General features: G+C 33.2%; 2 protein-coding genes across 2 annotated transcripts; both read left to right on the top strand.

Annotated features, from left to right (window-relative positions):
- Positions 1–6520: 6520 nt before the first annotated feature.
- LOC114179587 (uncharacterized) lies at positions 6521–7993 on the top strand. Its single transcript, XM_028065985.2, has 3 exons — positions 6521–7238; positions 7320–7378; positions 7473–7993. The coding sequence occupies exons 1-3, from the start codon at positions 7148–7150 to the stop codon at positions 7752–7754; spliced, it is 432 nt and encodes a 143-aa protein (XP_027921786.1). The 5' UTR covers positions 6521–7147; the 3' UTR covers positions 7755–7993.
- A 1163-nt stretch (positions 7994–9156) lies between these two features.
- Positions 9157–15134, top strand: LOC114176433 (uncharacterized). The gene is made up of 3 exons (XM_028061476.2): positions 9157–9578; positions 13206–14502; positions 14735–15134. The coding sequence occupies exons 1-3, from the start codon at positions 9279–9281 to the stop codon at positions 14968–14970; spliced, it is 1833 nt and encodes a 610-aa protein (XP_027917277.1). The 5' UTR covers positions 9157–9278; the 3' UTR covers positions 14971–15134.
- The last annotated feature ends 7461 nt before the right edge of the window (positions 15135–22595 follow it).

Below are 22595 nucleotides of genomic sequence, written 5' to 3'. Positions count from 1 at the left end.
GTATTAATAATAAAATACTGAAGTTAAAATTTAAAAATATTTTTCTATTGAATATGATATTAGCAATTTAACCACAGAACTATTAATTAATAGTAAGTGAATAAATAAAAGTTTGATGTTAAATATTTTTTTATACTTAACTACAAAACCTTAGTGTTTGGTGATTTAGATAAAATCTGTGCGCCTTAGTGCGTGTGCGTCTTAGTGTGTGATTTAGTGGATGAATTTCGCACGCCTTAGTGCATGTGATTTATTGTTTTTACCAACTAACTATCGAGGGAGTTTGCGACAATCTAATGTCACAAATACCTTTTTACATAGAGGTATCACCTAGGTTTAAAGTTGAATAGGAATATGTGTGTAAACCGTGAAAATCACCTATGGATTGAAATAGTCTTGTAGAGTATGGTTCGACAAGTTTACTACTAATGAAGAACATAGTATACAGGCAAAATCAAGGTGACCATACACCATTTATTTAGCATCTAGCTTTAAGGAGATTTATTGCACTAATTATCTATACATGTAGATTATATACTTATAACATGAAATTATGAGACAAAAATGAAGCCTTAAAAATATGTTCGATGAAAAAATTTAAATTAAGGATTTAGGCAAATTAAAATATTTCTTTGCCATTAAAGTGACTTAAGAAAAACATGTGTTGAATTTATTATCTGAGATTAGTAGATTAGAATGCAAAATAATAGAGACACCTATTGAACAAAATCACCAGTAAATTAATTGAAGATGTTGTTGGAAATAGACGATCTTATCAAATATTGACGGGAAATGAGACTCATCACATTCTACAATACTTGACAGGAATTTGTGGACAAAGAATTTCATTTATAAAGGGGAATGAAATTATCTTAGAAGAATTTGACTATGTAGGTTTTATAGATGACAAAATATCTATCCCTAAATCTTGCACTTTTCTTGAAGAAAATTTAGTCTCTTAGAAGAGTAAAAAACAAAATGTTAGGAATTTAAGAAATACTAATGTCAAAGATAATTTTAAAAGACCCAAAAATTGATTAAAAGAAGTCTACAGACTCTATTATGATAACAAATCAATGATAAATATCGTGGATGATACTATGCAACATGGTGGAACTAGTACATTGAAGTAGATAAACATTTTATAAAGGAGAAATTGAATAATCATACAATATCTATGCCTGTATCCTTTATAAAACAATTTGCAAATGTATTGGTAGAAGGACTAATTCATGTTACATTTCATTCTATTGTTGGCAAGTTGGGAATAAATCACATCCACTCACCAACTTGAGGGGAGTGTCAGAATCCTTTAATTAATGTTGCAGAGAATATTTCCTTGTACAATTTTAATTACATAATTAGGAAATGTACAAAAAAAAAAGTATACGAGAGATGACAATGATCCACAAAACTTGTATGTATCTATAGTGACATTCTTGAAGTAAAAAATTATTAACATTCTTTGTCTACACATCTAATAGATATGAAATCTTGCTTCATCGATATTTGAGAATAGGGACACTCATATATATTTACTTATTGTTGCAAATATTAATTAAATGTTTTTTTACAACAAAGAAAATTGCACAAAAAAAAAAACGTGATATTATTGAAATTTACAACTTTCAAGAAGAGATCAATGTTGTTGGTGATTAAGAATAATACACTTTTTTTATATATAATTTGTTTGCGATATGAGAGAGGGTAATGTAGTCACTGTGTGAGAGGAATAAACAAGTTAATGCTACTTGTAATACCTTAAGAATGAACTCTATTAATTTTGTATAAAAATTAATAACTAAAATTACGATTAATTTTAAAAAAATTATTTTGGCCTCTCAAAATTATTGATAAAGATCTATTATTATAAAAAAAATTAAATAAATATAAATAACAAAAATAGTATCATTATCTTTTATATAATAAAGTCACAATTGTAAGGCCCATTTAAAATACGTTAACTTTTCTGCCCTAAAGTTAGTGGGCCTAAGGCCGGCCCAACGTATAAAGTCACTAAGTCTGTCCTAATTTCACAATTTACTCTCACACTTGCAGAAATCAGCAGCCGTCGCCCTTCCGCACTAGAGCTCTGCTAGGGTTTGTTCTTGTCTCGAACCAGTTCGTCCCAACTAACGATTCCTGCTCCACGTAAGTAACTCTAACCCTATTGTACTTACCTCCTAAAGCTTTGCATTCGTTTTCCACCGATTAAAGCCCGAAAATAATCGTGTCCTTCGCTGTTCCGTCAGTTCCGAGGTCCATCACTCGAGCTGCTGTGCTCCAAGGTTCCGCGTCGAAGTTCTGTTAGCCGCTTTCCAGGTACGGGAAGTTAGGGTTTCAGTCTTTTAGGTGTTGTCTTGGCTGTTCTTGAGTGAGTTAATGATTTCATGAATGAATCCTTCGTTTTGGTATGATTAAATGCTTGTTATGCTTGATGGATTTGATAAACATGGTTGTGGCAGTGAAGAACAGTGGCGAGACCTGTTAATCTCGCCCAAGCGAGTCCATCTCGCCTAGGCGAGATGAAACAGGGAGCTCGCCTAGGTTTATTGTGCGAAAAGTCGCCCAGGCGCCTCGCTCAACTTTTGAGCGAGCAGGCAACTCGCCAAAGCGAGAGGGATCTCGCTTAAGCGAGATCCCGTGTTGCCCAGGCCCTGTTTTCCTTGAGCCCTCGCCTAGGCGAAGGGGGGCTCGCCTGAGCGAGCCTGTCTCGCCTGAGCGAGACCCTTCAGCCTGAGCGAGGGGTTTGGGCGAGACAGTGCGGTGTTGGGTTGCATATTTGTTCTTTTGTGCTTGGACTTGTTTGGGTATGAACGCTATGACAAGATGCATGTACTGATGTATGAATATATGCCTAATGGGTTGCTATATGTGCGTGACATGATTCATGAATGATGAATGATGAGTGTAGTGGGGACTTAGCATGTGAAATGAGTATGCGGTTTGGAACTCAAGGATCATGGTATAAATACGAGACTAAACCCCAGACTCATTGGGGGTGGTGATGATCAGGGGTATGGATTTGAGATGTGATTGACATGAGGATCAAACCTCAAGGGTTCATATGGAATTGAAAAACATAATTCAATATTCTCTTATTGCTAATTTATGAACGTTGGTCCGTGTCAGCGTGTAATTCCTTGGGGTCTCTAGGTGAGACCTCCGGGGTCGCGCTTTAGTGGTCGGGACGTAATTCCATGGCCCCTGCTAGTGGGTGTTCATGGTGGTGCCCCATCTGTATAACTAGGTAAGGATTCAAGGTAAGGTTGCATCCTGACGCTCCGAGGAGCCAGTTAGTCTCACTTAGAGCGGACTGACTCTTGTGGTGGGAGTAGCAGGAGGCCTGAAACTCATTAAGGGCTAACCTTGTGGTGGGAGAGATTTTTGATTCATCGTAACACTGGTAACACATAGCTCAGGATCGAGCAGCTCAGGGTCGAGCAGCTCAGGGTCGAGCAGGGGTATCCACCACAAGTGCAAGCATCCGCTGAATCCGACCGAGTTATACGTATCCGGATGAGTCGAGTCGAGTCGTAGTGTATTGAATGAAGAGTCATAACATGTTTGGTTGTTATGTGGATGAGATGATGAGAATATATATGATTGCATGTTGAATATGTTGATTGGCTCTAGCTTACCCGTTTTGTTGCATGGTTGTGATGTATGTGGCTGTTCTTTCTTGCGATGATCATCGACTTGGTTGATGGGAGCAGATGGACGAAGTTCTCGTGGTCAGCAGGGAAACGGTGATCCAGCAGCTTAGCCATCTGGGCTAGATCTCACGCTTCTTCTTTTCATGTTTTCTTTAGGGCTATGGCCCCTGTATTCGTAGTCGGTAGATTGTAAACTCTTAAGTAAACGGTTATCCTGCTTTTAGTTGGCATCGTGGTGTGCCTGGTTTTGTAGGGGTGACGTTATGAACTCCAGGACTGCATTGTTGATTATCTCTGTGTGACGTTTTCTTTAATTTCGTTTAATAATTAAATGGGACGTTACAACAATCATTATTAATAATGGATAATAATAGAAAAAAAAATGATGTAAAAAAATAAATATAAATTATTTAGATTACATAAGTTTAAAAATTAAATACACATTCATACTTTCCAAATATAGAATTTTAAAAGTAAAATGTCTATGAATTTAGACCATACCCATTCCATGAGTTTATTTGACATCTATTATCTTTTTATTCAGTTCACTTTGGGAATAAAAAAGATATACTAGAGAACAAAACTAAAGTAATATTATTATATAGTATTAACATGAAAATAAGAGTATAATAAAAGTGGATTATTATAATATATCAATTTGCCTAAGAAAGGGTACTTAGATGTGAAGGAAAGATTCCCCTCACTTCAAGGAACATTAAAAATGTTACTGGTTGTGGCATTAGTTGCTTCCTTCTTTCATAAAAGATGGAATGGGATAATTATTAGCATCTTTATGATCCATAAATGCTTTTTTCTCAACCTTTTACGCTATTGGTCTTCATTACATCAATTTCATTCATATTTACGTAAGTTTAAACTCTCAACTTTATCACTAATCACTAAAAGTATACAATTGAAAGAATATCCCATTAAATATAATTTTCAATAAAATTTGTTAATAAATACAATATATCAACGAAGAAAAAAAATGTAATTATATATATATATATATATATATATATTTCTTACGTCGAAGAAGAATTCAGTTAAAAATTGATAAATCAAATATTTCAACAAATTAATTGTTAAGTCAATCTTTTGTAATAATATCTTCAAAAAACTTATAATGTATTTTTCTATTGTATATGTATTATAGCCTTCAATTAAAGGTATTTGGCGATTCAGTTGTTATAATTTTCTTTAAGACTTAAATAAGTGTTATTATTGCGCTTCAGAGAAAGAATGTAGAGAAAGAAGAGAGAAAATACAGGAAAAATCTTCTAGATTATTTTTTGGAAACATATTTCATATATTCTGGAAAGTATTATTAAAACATATTTAATGTAGAAGAGCTTCGGAAAAAAATTACATTACATGTATTCTGAAAAGTTTGTTCCAAAATCCCATTTCGAGAAATTTGTTCTAAAATGTATATGTTATGAAAATCTTATTTTAAAAATCTTATTTCAAAAATCATCTTCTAAATTTCGAAACATTAAAAATTTTCCAAAATATATAATCCAAAAATTATTTTTACGGAAAGTAAAAGTGGTTATTTCAAAAATTTGAGTGGTGAGCCTTAAAATTATGGGGGTTCAGGAAGTAAAAGCCTTATATGGGTCACTGCTAACTAGTCCAGTGGACTTAAATGCTCTCCTTTGGCACTTTCCTTTCCTAAGGAAGATGTTATTACCACCCAAGTTTTTTTTCTTCCTGTTTTGTTACATTTCGCTCCTAAATATTTTATTCATTTTAAAGATTTTATATATTTAAATGTAATTTTGAATAAAAAATTATAATTTTAAAATTGAAATGTCGTTATTGAAAATCATTCTGGTAACAAGACAATGAAGAAATCAATTCAAAAATACAATTTAAATTTAATAACAACCATTTAAGATCATTTTAATTAGTTTCCATAACAACTAGGTTTTGCTAACTAAAAAGGTGAATTTATTTGTCATAAAAATGTGTATAAAATATGGTACTATATTTAATAAAATGTGTATATTTAACATAAGAGAAATATTCGTTGGACCTCAATTACTATTGTCTAAATAACCAAGTAATGTTTGAAACTTAATTACTTCTAACAAAATAATTAAGTAATGTTTAAAACATACACCCATGGCTAAACAACCAAACGTTGTTTCGAAAGCATTAGGTTACTCACTACAAAAGTCACAATTTCTAAAACGGATACAATATAATGTTCATTCTACTATATTGCTAAAATACACAAATTATTTATCAACAACCTAGGTTTACAAGTTCTAAATATGTAAAAGATAAGGCGGGTCAAATAAAACATCATCATGCTAGTTCTAAATTTTAATTATTCCTCATTTTCACCTTATTACTAAAACACATAAATTAGCCTTAAAAATTTCGAAGCAAGAAAAAACAACATTTCTTTATTCTTTCTTGTCTGCCAATACAAAGATAACAAAAATAAATGTTTTCCTTTTTATATTTAACGATCATTTGTGGTCACCGTCATTATTTAATCACTTTTGTAATGACATTATTATTGTTGTGTAAGAATTAAATATTCTGAATTATATAACATTGTAGGCCAATGGTAATGGTCAAATCAGAACACTTCTTTCAAAGCACCCTATAATCTTGGTCAAAATGAGAACAGGCTTAAAGCTATATATATGCAAGGGATTGCTCCATACTTAAAACCCCAAGAAGGAGATACAACTGTAAGTCTACACTAACTACCTTTTATTTCATATAATAATTCACATTATACACAATTTACCACAAAGGGTGCCCTAGTTTATTTTCCCTATCCCCACTCACTTTTAGGTAATTGTATATAAAGTTCAAGCTTTGAACATCACTGTATAATAATAGTATATTGATATGAACGAACAAACAAACATACATATTGGACTCAAAGGGTTGTCTCTAAAAGCTGAATCCGAGACCAATCTTTTATAAACATAGGTTCTAACTAAGAAACAACTCTATTTACACATAGACTGAATCGAATAGAATCGAACACTTATTATATATAGCCACTAATCTCTTGTCTCATTTGTATGTTTGGGGAATCGAAAAAGGTGTGTGAAGTTTCATAGGAAGTGGAGCATGGAGTGATGGAAAATGGACCGAACAAGTTCTCCTCGTTGCATGCATGACGGCCGACAGGAGCTGAACATCTCGTATCTTCCATTTCACGCGATCATACACCTTTTTCTTCACTTTGACTTCAACCCTAGTTTCACTCCCACAAACAAAACAAACCCCTTTTTCAACATTGTTCTCGCTACTCGTTAATTCCTTTTCCCAAGTAACGACCCAGTAATAAATTAATCCTTTTTTCTGTAATTTGTTCACAAAGAGCTAAAAGAATTTGAGATGCATGTGGATTATTAAGGTGGACCCTATAAGGAAAGACCCTTAATTTCTCTTCCGCACGATTCCTCTCCTCTTTTTGTTCAACGACATACCCTTACCGTTCTGTTATTCCATTCGCAATAATGGTGTCGGCAAGCTTAAGGTCCACCACCTTTCTCCTTCTTTTCATTTTGCTTCCTCTAAGATTCTCCAGCGCACACACCCAAAACCAAGGTTCGCTAACTTTTCACTTTCCCAATCATGTTCCTCTCTTTTCTTTTCTGTTGCTGATTGATTGTGTTGAATATTGTTCAGGTAAGAAGACCATGGTGGTTGACGATATTCAAACAACAAAAAGTCGAGTGGACTTAGAGGTATGTGTGATGATACTGTATATATATGCTATGAAGTGATGATTCAAACAGTGAGTTAACTAATGTGACAACATTTGTTTTTTCCACAACAAAGGTTTATCATGGTGTTCCAGCAGTTGCTGAGACGGATCAGAGAACGAGGTTTCTTTCTGGGAGAAAGATGATGTCTAATGAAGTGCACTCGAAGTTGAAGGCAAAGGGCTTAACCACTTGTGTGGTTGGAAACTGCAACAACCATGAAGAAGTTTTGAAGGTGAAACAGAAACAGCATAAAGTTGGTAAAAGGAATATTAATGGGCATTCTAGTATGTCTGGTTTGGTGCCTCTGAATGCTGATTATTATGTTCCAAGACCTCACCCTCCCAAGAACAACTGAATCACAGAGTTTGAAGCATATATAAGGAATTTTGACATATATATATGTAGTGTATTTTTTAGTTTGGTTAGTTTTTACCTACCTCTAACCATATTTGCTTTGTCTTTGCTCTCAGTTTTGTATTACAAGTAAATTATAGGTGATTTATACATGTATGTAAATTGAGGCTTTAATTGTGAACTCAGCTAGTGTTCCCAAAAGGAGCTTTTCTACTACTTATATAAGATTTGGTTTAAATATATAATTAGTATTCTTTGGTTAAACCCGACATTTAACAACTCCATTACTGAACTCATTTAAAAGAATAAAATTCTCCCGACACTTTTTTTTTTCTGCTCATCTAACTTGTCTGCAATTTAAATAAGGAAAACTAAGGTTCCTACCACTTCGAGCATTTGCTTTATTTATTTTGATTCTTTAACACGTGTCTTCTACCTGAGGGATTGTAGATATATTAATTCTAACGTTATTAAATATATTTTAAATGAATACTTCATTATTGGATTAAAAGTTAATATTGATTTAAAAATTACATATACTTTTAGCTTTTGAAAAGGAAAATTGTCTCATAACTACAACTTGATCTCATTACTTTAATTTTACATTTTCTTTATCAAACAAGTTACCTATTTACTTTTTATAGATAAATATGTTTTTGGTCTTTGAACTTTAAGTGAAAATTAGAATTAGTTTCTCTTGAAAACCTTGAATCAATCTAGCCTCTCAATTTTGTAGATACGTGGATTTAATTTTTTTAACCAAATTCTTTTAAGTTTATTTAACGTTTCGAACATATTTCATTATAATATTTTAGTTTGTTTATACCGTTTGACACATTTTTGTTTCAATATTAGCTGAAAAACGCGTTTAAAACGTCAAATAAACTTACAAAATTTTTGTTTAAAAGACTAAATCCATGCATTTCTAAAGATGAATGACTAAATTGGTTCAAAATTTTTAAAAAAGACTAATTTCAATTTTAACTAAAATTTTAAGGTTAAAAACATATTTCACCCTATTTTTTATGTTTCAAATTATTTTTCTACAAGTTTAGGGGAAGACGTTCGGACTAAAAAACTAACATTTTATTTTTATTATATAAATAAAACAAAAAACTTTGAGAGATAAAATATATTTAAACCCCAAACTAACAACTAGTTATGTTTTCAAAATATGTACACAAAATGATTTAACTATTAATTACTAATACTATAATAATTTTTCATACATAATTAAGATAATAAATAGTTATAATTGATAAATTGAATTAACAAAAATAAAATATGACTATGTTTTCTTCTAGAAAATTTACTCTGGGCAAGTTCTAACGCCCACCTCTCATGCATATGTGAAATTGGGCCTCTGGCCCAATAGTTAGACGAGACAGTGATGAGTTGGGCCAGAGCAACAAAGTTTTGGTGCGGTGGAGCTTGTCATCTTCTTCACCAATGGTTCTGAACAGTGGGTGATTCGGAATCGGAAGGAGAAGTGGTGCAGGCTTCGGAGTTGAGAGATCCGGCGAGGATGGGGTCGTCGTCGGCGTCGTTGAGTTCTCCAAAGAAGAGAGCGAAATCCCAAGTAGAGGAGGATGAGGACGACGAAGAGGGCGTTTGTTGCGGGATTTGCTACGCGGAGCGAGGGGTTTCGATTGCCGGGGAAATCGATTCCTGCAGCCACTACTTTTGCTTCGTATGCATCATGGAATGGGCTAAGCATGAGTCTCGATGCCCAATTTGTCGCCAGAGATTCTCCAACGTTCGCAGGCTCCCCATGCATGGCGTCTTTTCTTCCTCCCGGGACGTGAAGGTCCCTCATCGTGACCAGGTTCTTGTCATATACCTTTCTTATATATGGTTTTTGTTTAGTGAAGATGATGAAGAATACCTTCCCTAATCGGTGTCTTAATTTAGGGAATAGGGATACGCTTTTAACATATTCAGTAGCGTAAAAGATGTCTCATTAATCTTACTGCTTACTCCCAACAGCAGAGCTACCTAGAAGTATAATATTTATGATTAAAATAGTCTTAGATTGATAAAAATAAACATGGTAGTTAGTATCGAACGCATCAACATACGGTACTATTGATTTGACATGATTTGGAAGCCTTATGATGCAATTTTCGATCTCCAAGTTCAACGATTTTGGCACAACTTTGCGGGTTTCTACATGAATGGGAGTGCAGTGTGATGACGTAGTGAAGTCTGCAACAGAAGCAATTGCAGCTGCCTTATGCATCAGCGGTTTGAATTGCGTCCTAGGCTATGTATTTTTGTCAAGGGTATTCTGATGAGATACATAGGCTAAATCCAGCCATTGGGTCAGGGTGTTCAGGGTTTACGAAGAAAAGAAAGGAAAGAAAACTAGGTCGGGTGTGGGCATTGGGTATGGGCCTTGCTGGTTTCAAAATTTACATGTTTTTAAGAACTCACATAGAAAGTTAAGTGCGTCGTATGAGTTTTTAAAACTCTGTTTCTTATGTTTTATTTTGTTTATTTTAAATAGACAATTCGGGTGCAATTTTAAACTTGAAAGCCCATCAGATAGCTTAAACTTGTCTTATTGTCTTATTTACAGATAGCATTTGGAATTATGTTAATTTTTTTTTTTCCATGTCATATGTTTCCTTAGGTTAAAATGATCCAAGAGATATGCTTTTAGTTATTTGTCATTTATAAGCCATGTTTAATTAGTGATCATGAATCGTACAGTTCAAGGTAGGATTTGATTTGCTATTCAGAAAATAGGGTTTCCGATTCATACAAAAAATATCATCCGGTGTATAAAAATCTTGAAAACCCACCAAAATTACAAGATTATAAAGTAAATATTTTTCAAAAGGTATATAAATTTGCCCTTTAGATGGGCCCACACACCTAGTTGTGCGCTAGCTTGTGAGTCGGCATCACTTGAACTCCTCAGAATTGGATCTACATGGATTTGATATCACTTGAAGAATTTATTGCAAATTTAGAACGTCCAAATTATTTATAGACACAAGTTAACAAGTGAAGCATCATTATGTTATGATGTTGATGTTTGTGTATGGAGCCAAACTGATCTAGAAGATCTTGATCACTCCGGCTAATATGTCTAGGATGTCCTCTGCGTGTATATACAAGGTGTCCTCAACATGCCCCTTGAAAGAATAGGGGGAGTGATACCTCAAGTATTCTGACGATCAAGTCAGTAACAAAAAGTATCTGGTAATTTTGGTGATAATATAAAAGTTAAGATATCCTTTACCTTAGTTCCAATCACCTTTATATATTTGAGTCTCATTTACTATCTTTAAGAGCATTAAGATTCATTTCATAAATGTTCATGAATGCTTTGTCCTAACTGTCGTAATCCCCTAAATGCTGGTTATTGTAATCAACATTCTCAAACCGAGATGTTCTCGTCTTGCAGCTCTTTGCCAAGGTATGGGCCTGACTAATAAGTTCCTGGCCCAATGTGTCTTAATCTATCCGGCTCTATCTCTTGTATAAAGATTAAATATGTTTTTGGTCTCTAAACTATAATGCAAAATTGGAATTAGTCCCTGTTTAAAACTTTGATTCTGTTTGGTCCCCTTACTTTAGAAAGCAATAGATTTTGAAAACGGGCCACACTTGGTCTCGTAGCTGCTTCTTCTCCTTCAAAATGAAACCCCTAAGGGTTTCCTCCATCTCCGCAAGGCTCGTCACTCCAGCACTAAGTCTTGCAGCTACCTGTCATAGAGCTGTCGGTGACAAAGTCAGCCACCACCGAAGGTCTCGTTGGCGTCGCCGCATCTCCCATCCTTGGTTCTTGCCTTGTCCTTTCTGAAACAAGTTTCAATGCAGAAACCACCGGCATTGCTTTGTCGTTTGGATATTTTCCATTTCAGATTTGCTCCAAAGAATACTATCTATTCGTTCTTGCTCTCCCCTCTTCCAATTTCATTTCCTATTGTAATGGTTCTTTTGTCTTTGTGAATGATGTTGGGTGGCGGTGTGTGATATTGGAGACTGAAAGGGGAAATGGAGATAGAATTGGAAGATTCTGGTCTAATTCAAGTAATTGAAGAAAATTGGGGGTGGATGATAGAGATGGTTATGAAGGAGTACCTTTGTAACTGTGTTATGGGTTTTTGTGTTGTGAGTATTGGAAATGCAGGTGATGAATGGAAGAAGATAGATGAAAGTAAGACCCTGGATGTTGTGGCAGTGTGGTTATGTAGGATATGTGATAGCTAGAGGGGGAAGCTGTGATGAAATTGTGTATGGATGATGGAAGAGATGGAAAAATTGAGAGGATGGAAATGGAGATGGAAAATTAGAGGAAGAATGGAGCAGGGACCAAATAGAATAAAAGTTTTGAGCAGAGACCAATTCCAATTTTGCATTATGTTGATGGACCAAAAACACATTTAAATCCATAATCAATTATTCCCTAATCATAATCAATTATATATGGGGCATAATTGATTATACTCATCCTCATTCACTTCATGGTTGCACCATAGACCTACATAATTAGTTATGCTATATCCATAATTGATTATGCAGGGTAAAAATCATCATAATGCTTATGTTTTGAAGAACATAATCGATTATGCCCTAATGATAACCAATTATGTCTATGTATGTGCCAAAATAACAATGTTTGGACCCTTACCAACATGCTCTTATGTTTAACCCTTTTCATTGTCATTGCAAGTATTTGTTTATGCTCTAATCACCAAATATTTTTACCAAATTAAGAAATTTGGTAAATCAATCCCTATGATATTTGTTTAAATTAAGAAATTATCACATATCTTTATATCTTTGAAATCAATCATAATAATCACTTACAAACATTCTACTATCTTTTTCACTATCTTTTTCATAATCCAAACATTATACTATGCACTCTATTTATCTTTTTTCTTTTCTTTTCCACTCTCCCACTTGCCATCACTTAATCAAAACAAGTATAAATTTGGAACTGCTATTGCCTCACTGTCCTATACATCATTCCATTCCATTGTACGTTTTAGTTTGTGGCTATACATTATCCCACCAAAAGTTGGTTGTTTATATACAATTTACATTATCTAACATGTCATACCATTTAATGATTTTGACATCTCCAATTGTCAAACTTATTAAATGATGTCACTAGTGAATGGCAAAATTAGATGTTAGTATAAAAACTTCTTTTAAACCAAAATGGGATTTTGACATCTCGAATTGTCAAACTTATTAAATAATGTCACAAGTGAATGGCAAAATTAGATGTTAGTATAAAAACTTCTTTTATACCAAAAAGGGAATCACAAAGTTCAAAGAAATCATAATTCTCTGTCTGAACCAGAAGAAATCATAATTCTTAATTTATAAATTAATTCTAGCTGGTGATTCAATGAACTTGAAGAATGAAGAGCTAGTATTTATTTAGTAGATGAACTAATGTTAATATGCAAATAAGCTCTTCTGTTTGTAGGCTTATCATCCTCATGGGAATGTGTCAATTGGTCCTGCCGATTCTTATGCTGAAACCAAATGTGGTGTTTGTCGTGCTGGGACAGATGAACATCTTCTACTACTTTGTGATCTTTGTGATACTGCTTCACACACATACTGTGTTGGCCTGGGATATACTGTTCCTGAAGGGGATTGGTTTTGTCACGATTGTGCTATTTCACGGGAGACCAATGCCAATGAAGATCCAGACCAACAACGTGTTGTGCCAGAGGCTGAGCCAAGAGAAGTCGTTGATATCTTTGATATTGTGCGTGAAACAGGCAGTCGGTTGGTTAAAAGACCAAGGACATCTCCTTTACAACAGAACCTGTCATCTCCTTCTGCTATTCCTTTATCAGATAGGTTAAGTAGATTTAAAGGAAAAAGTCCTGCCAAAGGTGTCAATAGTATGCAGCGTAATATACAGGCATTTCGTGAAAACTGGAATGCTTTGAGGAGTGGTTCATTACGGTTCCATTGTGATGCAGATCAACCTAGCAGTTCAGTTAGTCAAAAGCAAGATTCTAGATCCTTATCACATGGAAAACTATATGATTCACATTCTGGGGCTTCCACAAGCGTGCAGCAATCCACCGTCCAAGGTGGTCCTTCTAGCAAAACGTTGAATGAGAGAGTCATTAAAGATGATGTTGACAAGGCTTGGAAAATGGTGGACAGAGCAAAGAGGGTGCAACTAACTCATCAAAGAATTAGCAGCAATCGGCAGGGAGTAGATAGACCCTCATGCAGTAGAGGAGCTCGTAAAACATCAGTTGAACACTCTAATTTCCCAGAACTGAAAGATCAACATTCGAAAGAATTGGACTTAAGGAACACTAAGAAAGAGAAGCAGTGTGACCATTCTAGACTCTTCCAGAATATCAAAAATTGCTCAACTTTAAAGTTGGAAGACAAAAAGAAAAGTAGAGTTAGATGTGAGGAGATGATACACCGTGTAAGGGACCATACTACTCATTCAGAAGGATACTGTGAAAGTCCATTGTCTAGAAAGGTCCCTACTAATATCCAGGGTGGTACTCCCTGTCGTGAAGAAAAGAGAAATGCTTGCCAGGTAACTTCGGCAGATTTAGCTTCCTCGCGTGGCAAGTTTGTTAGTGACCTCTCCTCTTGTAAGGACTTGGATCTTGCCAATGAAGAAAAGAGATTAGCTAGTAGTCGCGAGGATGGAAGCACAGGAAAAACTAGCGATGCAAAAACTGAGATCCAGTCTCTTGTCAAATTGAATCTGAAGCTCTTAACCAGAGATAAAAAATTAGGTAATTGGTTATCAAAATTCAGTCTTTTGTCCTAGATTTACATTATCGTTATTGGCTGAAATATTTATAGGTGCTTTGTGTACACATTTTACAATCCATATGTGATCTTTAATTAGGTAGCGTGTGTGCATAGTTCAGCTTGTTCTGGAGAAATAATCACTCATGTGGCCGAATGCAAATGATAATTGTTACTTGAATGAAAGTATTTCACTCGAAACTGTTGGTGATGCAGGTTTTGATACCTTCAAGGTAGTTGCTAGGCAGGCCACCCATACCATCTTGGCTGCTTGCAGTTCTGAGCAGCAAAAGTGCAGCACATCCTCCTCTTGCTCAGTATGCTGTCATTCTGACAATACTCCTCAGTTTCAGAAATCTACTTTAATGCCTAATTGTTGCAGGCAATGCTTTTACGCCTTTGTAAACAACGTTGTCAGTTCCACCATTATGGAGAAAGTGGGTTGTGCTTGATCTGCCATTTTTTTTTTCTTCTCTCTGTCTACATTTTGTGCTTCTATCTATTGCTTTGATTATTGTTCTCCATTGTAAAATTCAAGTCGGAGGAGTTAGGGGATAGCAGTGTAATCTATTTACTTTCCACCTGATGGAATAAGAGTTGATTTTTAAGTTGAAAACTAGAGTATTTGTTTACCGATTCTTCAAGTATGCACAATTCTCATCACTCAAAGCCTATGCATGATGACATTATTTTTTGCACTATGGAAGTGTATCACTTATTTGGGTACAGTCGTACAGAGAAAAAGCAAAATGTACAGTTGCCTCCAATGAGTGTGTAAACTCCAGTCCTATTGCATCACGAATCATGAAACCACTAAAACATCAGGAGTGTGTTGTACTACGGTCGACACGAACTTTGGCTTCACCAAACCAGCTTCTGTTTGCAACCCCTTCAGTGACATTTTTTGTGGCTAATTCATGGATCAGTAAATTTTAATGATTTTTTTTTTAAAATTAGCAGAGACTATTTTGTCACTGATTTAAAATTTTCAAGTATATATCAGGGTACAAAGTTAATCGTTTTATATATTTAAACTCTTAATCGTGTTTAGAAAAAAAAAATCAGTATACATAAATCTATGATGAAATGATCTCGAAACAGATTTCCAAACATGCTCTTTGGTGGATGTGGGGTGTTTGGTTATTTTCGAGCTCAACCTCAACAGTTGCATCGATTTAGAACTCATGGCCCAGTCCATATGAGCATCAGAATTGGGAAAGAGGTTGGAAGAGGAAATAAAGCTGAGGCAGGTGCGGTTTAATTTCTATATTAAATTATTGTAACTATTTATGAGATTGGGAGAAATTACAGAAATCATCTCTATTTTTCTATTCTCACACGTACCTCTTAATGGTATGAAAAATATGACGTTGCAATCATTTATATATTCACTAACTAGGTTAAAAATGCCGTGCCAAAATTTTCCATATGAAATATTGCTTTTAATGTAAACAAAATTATGTAATCTCAACACACCCCTAAGGATTTCTAATTTGAAGCTTCTATATTATTTTCCAATAATTTATCGGTTCATCCTTAAACGCTTTCAAATAGCAATCGAAATGAAATTGATCTAAGTGGTTCATTCCGAATTGGACACTCTGTAACAGTTTTCCCGTGACAGCGTTGTTTGTTTAATAAAAAAAATTAAATCGGTAGTCTTACATGATTCGGAGTTCGAAAAATAATATATAGTGTACGCGTTCTTTGATTTTTTTAATTTATTTTGTGAATAGTAAAAAGGTGCATATTATATTTATTTTCCGAGGATAAGAAAATGAGTATTATTTAAATATTGGAGAAAGAAAAATAGAAAGTATTAAAAAATGTAAAGTGGAGGGAATAGGAATAGGAAATGGAGAGAAAAAAGTAATGGAATGTGGGACAGAGTGGGGTGGATGGAGACACTTGTCCTACCAGAAGTGGGTCCACTGGATGGCATGCATGAGGTAAACGACAAAGAAAGGGAGGCACGTGAGTGAAGCACGTGAGTGAGGCACCTCATGTGAAAGAAGTGTCTCTCTTATTGCATCGCTTTCAGATTTGAATCAGCCATAAACGACAGGTCAGTTGAGAGGGGAAAGCACATGCCCCCACTCTCCCTTTTCCCACTTTTCCATCCCTCCCCCTGTGGGTCCCTCACCCACCCCCACGTGACACCCTCACCACTAAGATACCCACACCCACTCCCCCATCATCCCATCCCATCCATCATCCATCATCATCCATCCCCACACATACATCATCCATCACCCATCGCCCCAGGTAACTAAACCCAACGGCGGTTAAACCTGATTTCATCAAACTCCACACATAAATGGTCCCCACCGCACGCGGGGTAGACCAACGGCAGGGGATGATCGCACGTGACTCACTGCTTCTTCACGTGCTCTCTCTACCGTGCTCCCCTATTTCTAACAACAAACCTCTTTTCTTTTCTCTATTTTCATTTTTAATTAATCATAAAAAGGTTAAAAGTATTTCACAAGGGTTGAAATTTTGATGAAAGTGAGTGAAACGAAATGACGTACGCTTACGCTTGCATCACAAAAAGCTAAAGCAGAAGTTGTTGAAGAGTCACTTGATGTATCACATAGTCTGCAACATGATGCCAGTACAAACGAATAACGAGGAAAATTTGAACGGCGTTCAAGATTCTATTCTACTCTGCAAAGTAACTCAACGTTTCAACTCCTTTCTCATTCTTCACCAACACAAACTCTCTCATCAATTTCGTTTTAGTACATTTTATGATTTTAATTTTGCATAATGTTTCTATGATTTTGATTGGACAAGCATTTGAACTACAAATGTGACTGGTATCTAATTATAATAGACATAAACCGTAACAACTTTTAAATATTTAAAACTTCATGTGAGGCGTATGCTCCTTTTGGCTTAAATTATACAGAGGAAACAAACCATACATACATATGCATAAGGGATTAAGTTTCTAAATTAATTAATTAATTAAATAATTAACGTAAATATGGTGGAGCCACCAACTATGATGGATGAGTTGGCCACGTGAAGAGAGAAAGTGTGTATACATTTTAATCACGTGATGGGGTGCGGGTCTTCCGGAGAATTCGACACGTGTCCATTCAATTAAGACGTGCAGGAACCCCGTATGCTTTTCTATTTCATTTCGGTTGGCTTAACTTAAGGCATAACTCATACACACAGCTAATTACAACTTTTTTATTAATTAAATATTCATTTCACTTCTGATTCCAAAACACACTCTCTCACACCCAACATAAATTCAAACAAAAATAAAAAAAATAAAAAAAACTTTAGAAGTGTGCTTCGACTCTGTAATTAGATTATTAGCAAGAATGTCTCTATTAGGATCATGAGTGGAGGGGATGAGTTCATAATAATTAAATCACCTAAATTAAAATGGATTTGTTAACTGATCCCTAAACTGATTCCTTAACAGAGGAATGTCACCACCTTCTCAGCCAGCACATGGCATAAATATAAAATTATTTTTTCACCAAAATTAACTAAATCTTTTTATATTTGCTTCAAACATTCATAATTACTTCATTGCTTGAATATTAATATGTTGTGAGACAATTTTTTTTTTAAATAATCAAACTAATCTATCTTGTGTACATAATTATCTTTTTTTTTCTAGTATACATTTTTAGGTGTTACTTAAATATGAAAAACATAACTAATGATTGAGATCATCTTTATAGGCAATATTGTAGAAAAAGTAAATGAATTAGTACTTGAAAAAGTGCATTGCACTAGAGAATTAGAGTGCCACGTTCTTGGTTGTATATTTTATTTGTGCTTTGTGTTTTTTGAAGTACGATTGTGCAATTCATTCTCTAATAAATATATTTATATAATGGTAGAGCACAGTTAGATGGTACTTTTGTTATTGAGTATGAAAAAGTTGTGGTCACTGAATAGGCCTCGATCCATCTTTTACATTTTGCTTTCATTTATTCATCAGTTTAATAAAATATCACTGAAACAATTATTGTAACCGATGCCGATAAGGAGCTTTAAGCAATATTTTTATGTTGAGGAAGCACAGGGTTGCGACTCCGTGCATGAACCTTGTACGCTGTCTTCACGCATCAGAATCTTTTTTTTATTTTAATCTTGTTTTTTTTTTTTTAATTACACTCCGTTTTTCGTCATACTGTTTGTTAAAAATAAAATTAACGAAACAAACATTATACACTTGGCATACACCGAAATTAGCTATGTCTAGAAAGAAATAGAGTTTAAGCTTTACGATATCCATATTTAATATAAGATTTTTAATATATTCCGTTTATATCGAGGTAGATATATCTCTGAATGTGAAATTAAATATTAGACATTGAATGACACAATATTTCTAACAAATAACAATTTGATAATTGATGATATGATAAGTCTAACAAATAACATGTACCACAAAAGTATATCAGTGTTTGTACTATGATATACTCAACTAATAAGTATTATTTAGATATATTTCGAATGATTTTAATGTTATCTTAAAAAATAATAAATTTTAAGTCTAATTTAACATTATAAAATTTGATTTGTAAGATGAAGTTTGCATTTATTTCTATATTGTAAATATGTCTTATATCTTATATTAAATCAATATAAGATATTTAATAAGGCAAATATTTATAAATAAATATTTTATAAATTTTCAAATAAAATTACAAAAAAGAAATATAAAATTAAATTAAATTTGAATTTGAATTAAATTTAACTTAATAAAATGTAAGTTAAACTTTAATTTTATTTTTTTGTTATTTATGTATATCCATTTATAAAAACAAATATTAAAATACCTACTACCCGTGCATAATAAATATATGTAGGTTCCAACTAACTGTTGCAAATTTTATCCACGAATATCCGCGGATATAAATATTTTTGTCATCCTCGATATACTTAATCATCTCATATCCCTTAAAAATTAAAGGCTTATATATGTTTTTGGTCACTTAATTTTAAGTGAAAATTGGAATTAATCCATATTCAAAAATTTGTACCAAATTAGTTTCCAACTTTAGAACTTTGTGAATTTAGTTATTTTAACTAAATTTTGTTAAATTTATTTGATGTTTCAAACGCGTTTCATGATAGTTTCTTAGTTAACATCGAAGCGAAAATGTGTCAAACGGTGTAAATAACTCAAATGTTATTATAAAACTCATTTGAAATATCAAATAAATTTTTCAAAATTTGGTTAAAAGAACTAAATTCACTTTGTTTTAAAGTTGAAAGACTAAATTGAACCAAAATTTCAAGAAAAAACTAATTCTAATTTTCATTTAAAGAAGTTAAAGGATTAAAAACATATTTATCCAAAATTAAATAAAGAAATTAATTTTTTTTTTCTAAAAATAAAACCTCTTATAGAGATAAAACTATAAATTCCAAAAGTGAGAAACACACATGATTAATATCCAAAAAGTATTGAAAATAGAAAACGGAAATGAAGATAATATGTGGGGTAATTTTGGTTAGGAAGAGGAGTGTGGATTTGAATGGCAGTGAGTGATAAAGTGGGGGACCCCATTACAGTGGTGGGCCTTATCCAGAGACAGTACAGTTGCTGTGTGTGATCTTCTGCACTGCACATATCATATGATTTATGGGAGGTAATACAAGTTGAGTTAGGTTTTTGTGTTGTGTTTTGCATACTCCTTTTGTTTTTATGCACGTGACTTTCGATCACCTCACGTGGCCTCCATCCCCTTCCATCGCTAACCCCACCCACCAAACCATATCACCGCTCATCACTTTTTCACCCTACATTCTTCCATTTTTTTTTTTAAATCTATTATTTTCGATGGCATATCAACCTAATTCATATTTTCAATCTATTAATAAATTTAATTTAGTGTACACTATGTTTCTTCTTAAATATTCACTATAAAATTATATTACTATTAATATACGATTAATTAACACTTTCAAAGATATATATATTTTTATCATGAATAAATTATCAGAACAACAATATGTACTTGAATTTTGACCATTCAAATATTTCTCAATTATTTATAATTGTTATTTTTATTTCTCACAAGATCGAGTTCACACTGCTGCCTGATATATCCAAAACATGTTAGAGTAAAAGATCGAATAAAAGTTTCAGCAAAATGTACCTTTTGTGAAATTATAGAACACTGGTTGCTCTATGATTTATTATGTTTTAGTTAGATAAATATGATTTGTCTTCACGCAAATTTCACTGTAATAATTATGAGTGAACGACTAAGAAAGTAATATATAATAAATATCCATAAAGATTTAACTAACATAACTAATTATTTTAAATTGTTTATACCAAAATTAAATTTTAGTATTTTACATTATTTTTCTTATAAATATTATGTGCGTAGGAAGTTAGGTGTGCATTCACTTTTATATTATAATTTAATTATATCTTTAGTTGATTTATGGTCTTTAAAACACTAGTCACATCATAGAATGAATTTCTTCAATGTTAGAAATATATATTTATGAATGGTTTGATAGTAATATGATAATAGATGACATGTCCAATAAATTTTATTATGATACTAAAATTGTGTGATATTCTTAACATTTTCTAAATATTTATTGTAAAATCATTTAAGTAAAATGTGTTTTGTTAGAAAGACTATAAACATTTTTTTTCAAATCATTTAAGTTGTTTCAGTAAACTGAATAAATTGATACCACTTTGAAACAATTTAAATATACATCACTAATTTAATCTTCCGAGTGATGGTTTTTTTGATATACAATACTAATGAAACACAAGTCAAAAAATTAATAACATCTCAAGACAAAAACTTCATAGTAATAAACTTTTATATCTTCTCTCATGTTACTTAATTATTTAGTTGTACTCGATCTGAAACTTAGATTTTATTTACGCTGAAATACTTTATAAGAACAAAAGTGACAATATCTTAAATATGGTAATTGATTCTAAAGATGATATTATTAATAAATATGGTAATCGTACCTCAATTGTGACTTGGTATAATATATCTTCAATAATTTTAAATATGTAACTTTTTTTTGTTAATCCTTATAAATAATTTTTTTTTTCTTCTGAAAATATCGATAAGTGATCCTATGAATTCTATGTGGACAGATTTGAGAATATGATATAACGTTCATAATTTGAGAATAACTAGAAATATGGTAATGCATGTTCACTAACCCGTTTGCGGACTAGAATACATTTGAAACGCTGAACTCTTAATAAACCATGTAAAGTATTAGGAATAAAAGTTTGAGGTGTGCAATGAGATAGCGTGGAGTTTTATATTTGACGGCAAAAAGCATTGCCATGTGTCCGAAAATTGAGTGCGTTTGTAGTTTGTAGGAATGGATTAATTAGTATACTCGGAAGCAAAGATAAGTTGTGTGTGTATTTATATATCCAAAAAGAGAAAGAAGAAAGATAAAGATGCATGGATATCGTAACTCCAAGCTGTACCATTGTATCTTTGCATCACACTGTAAATGCTCGCCATGATTGTCGGAGGGCTAAAGAATCCTTTCACTAATCAATTCGTATTCCTTTTCTTTCTTTAATTAAAAGCGATATAAACAAACAATTATTGTAAAACACTATTAAACAAAAACATAAACAAACACAAAGAAGGTAGAAGGAAGCTGCAGCCCGCGGAAAGAGAAACCCCACGACAAACCTTCAAAATTCACATGTCTCTGCATTATCATCTCTGTAACGTCATAACTTTCTAAATTTTCTGTTAATCGTAAATTATGTGTAAATGCATAAAACAACTCTTTCTTTCAATTATATATGTATGGCAATGGGAATTTAAATAATCAAATGCAGGAATCAACATAAAGCAGAATTGCCATGATTCGGTGTCAGTTCGCGCTTTGTTAATGCGCTTGAGTAAAAATATATATATTAAAATTTGTAACTAAAATTTGAGAAATTTAAAAAATATTTGATGTAAATGTAGATATGTGTGGTGTGGTGGGTATGAGAGAGAGTGTTGAGGGACATGCACATGGAGGCATAGGAGAAGGCATGATATGATGGAAAGAGAGAAGGGTAGATTTAAAACTTGAA

This window comes from Vigna unguiculata, chromosome 3 (genome assembly GCF_037176805.1).
Source record: "Vigna unguiculata cultivar grain cowpea cultivar isolate G323 ecotype 2 chromosome 3, ASM3717680v1, whole genome shotgun sequence".
NCBI lineage: Eukaryota > Viridiplantae > Streptophyta > Magnoliopsida > Fabales > Fabaceae > Vigna > Vigna unguiculata.
The sequence above is the reverse complement of the archived record's forward strand: the minus strand, read 5'-3'. Positions and strand labels throughout refer to the sequence as shown.

Excerpts from the sequence above, each read along its gene's own strand:
- LOC114179587 (XM_028065985.2), top strand. The coding sequence starts at position 7,148 with ATGGTGTCGGCAAGCTTAAGGTCCACCACCTTTCTCCTTCTTTTCATT. Across the intron at positions 7,239-7,319 it reads CGCACACACCCAAAACCAAG|GTAAGAAGACCATGGTGGTT; the intron begins GTTCGCTAACTT and ends AATATTGTTCAG. Across the intron at positions 7,379-7,472 it reads AAAGTCGAGTGGACTTAGAG|GTTTATCATGGTGTTCCAGC; the intron begins GTATGTGTGATG and ends TCCACAACAAAG.
- LOC114176433 (XM_028061476.2), top strand. The coding sequence starts at position 9,279 with ATGGGGTCGTCGTCGGCGTCGTTGAGTTCTCCAAAGAAGAGAGCGAAA. Across the intron at positions 9,579-13,205 it reads AGGTCCCTCATCGTGACCAG|GCTTATCATCCTCATGGGAA; the intron begins GTTCTTGTCATA and ends TTCTGTTTGTAG. Across the intron at positions 14,503-14,734 it reads AACCAGAGATAAAAAATTAG|GTTTTGATACCTTCAAGGTA; the intron begins GTAATTGGTTAT and ends TTGGTGATGCAG.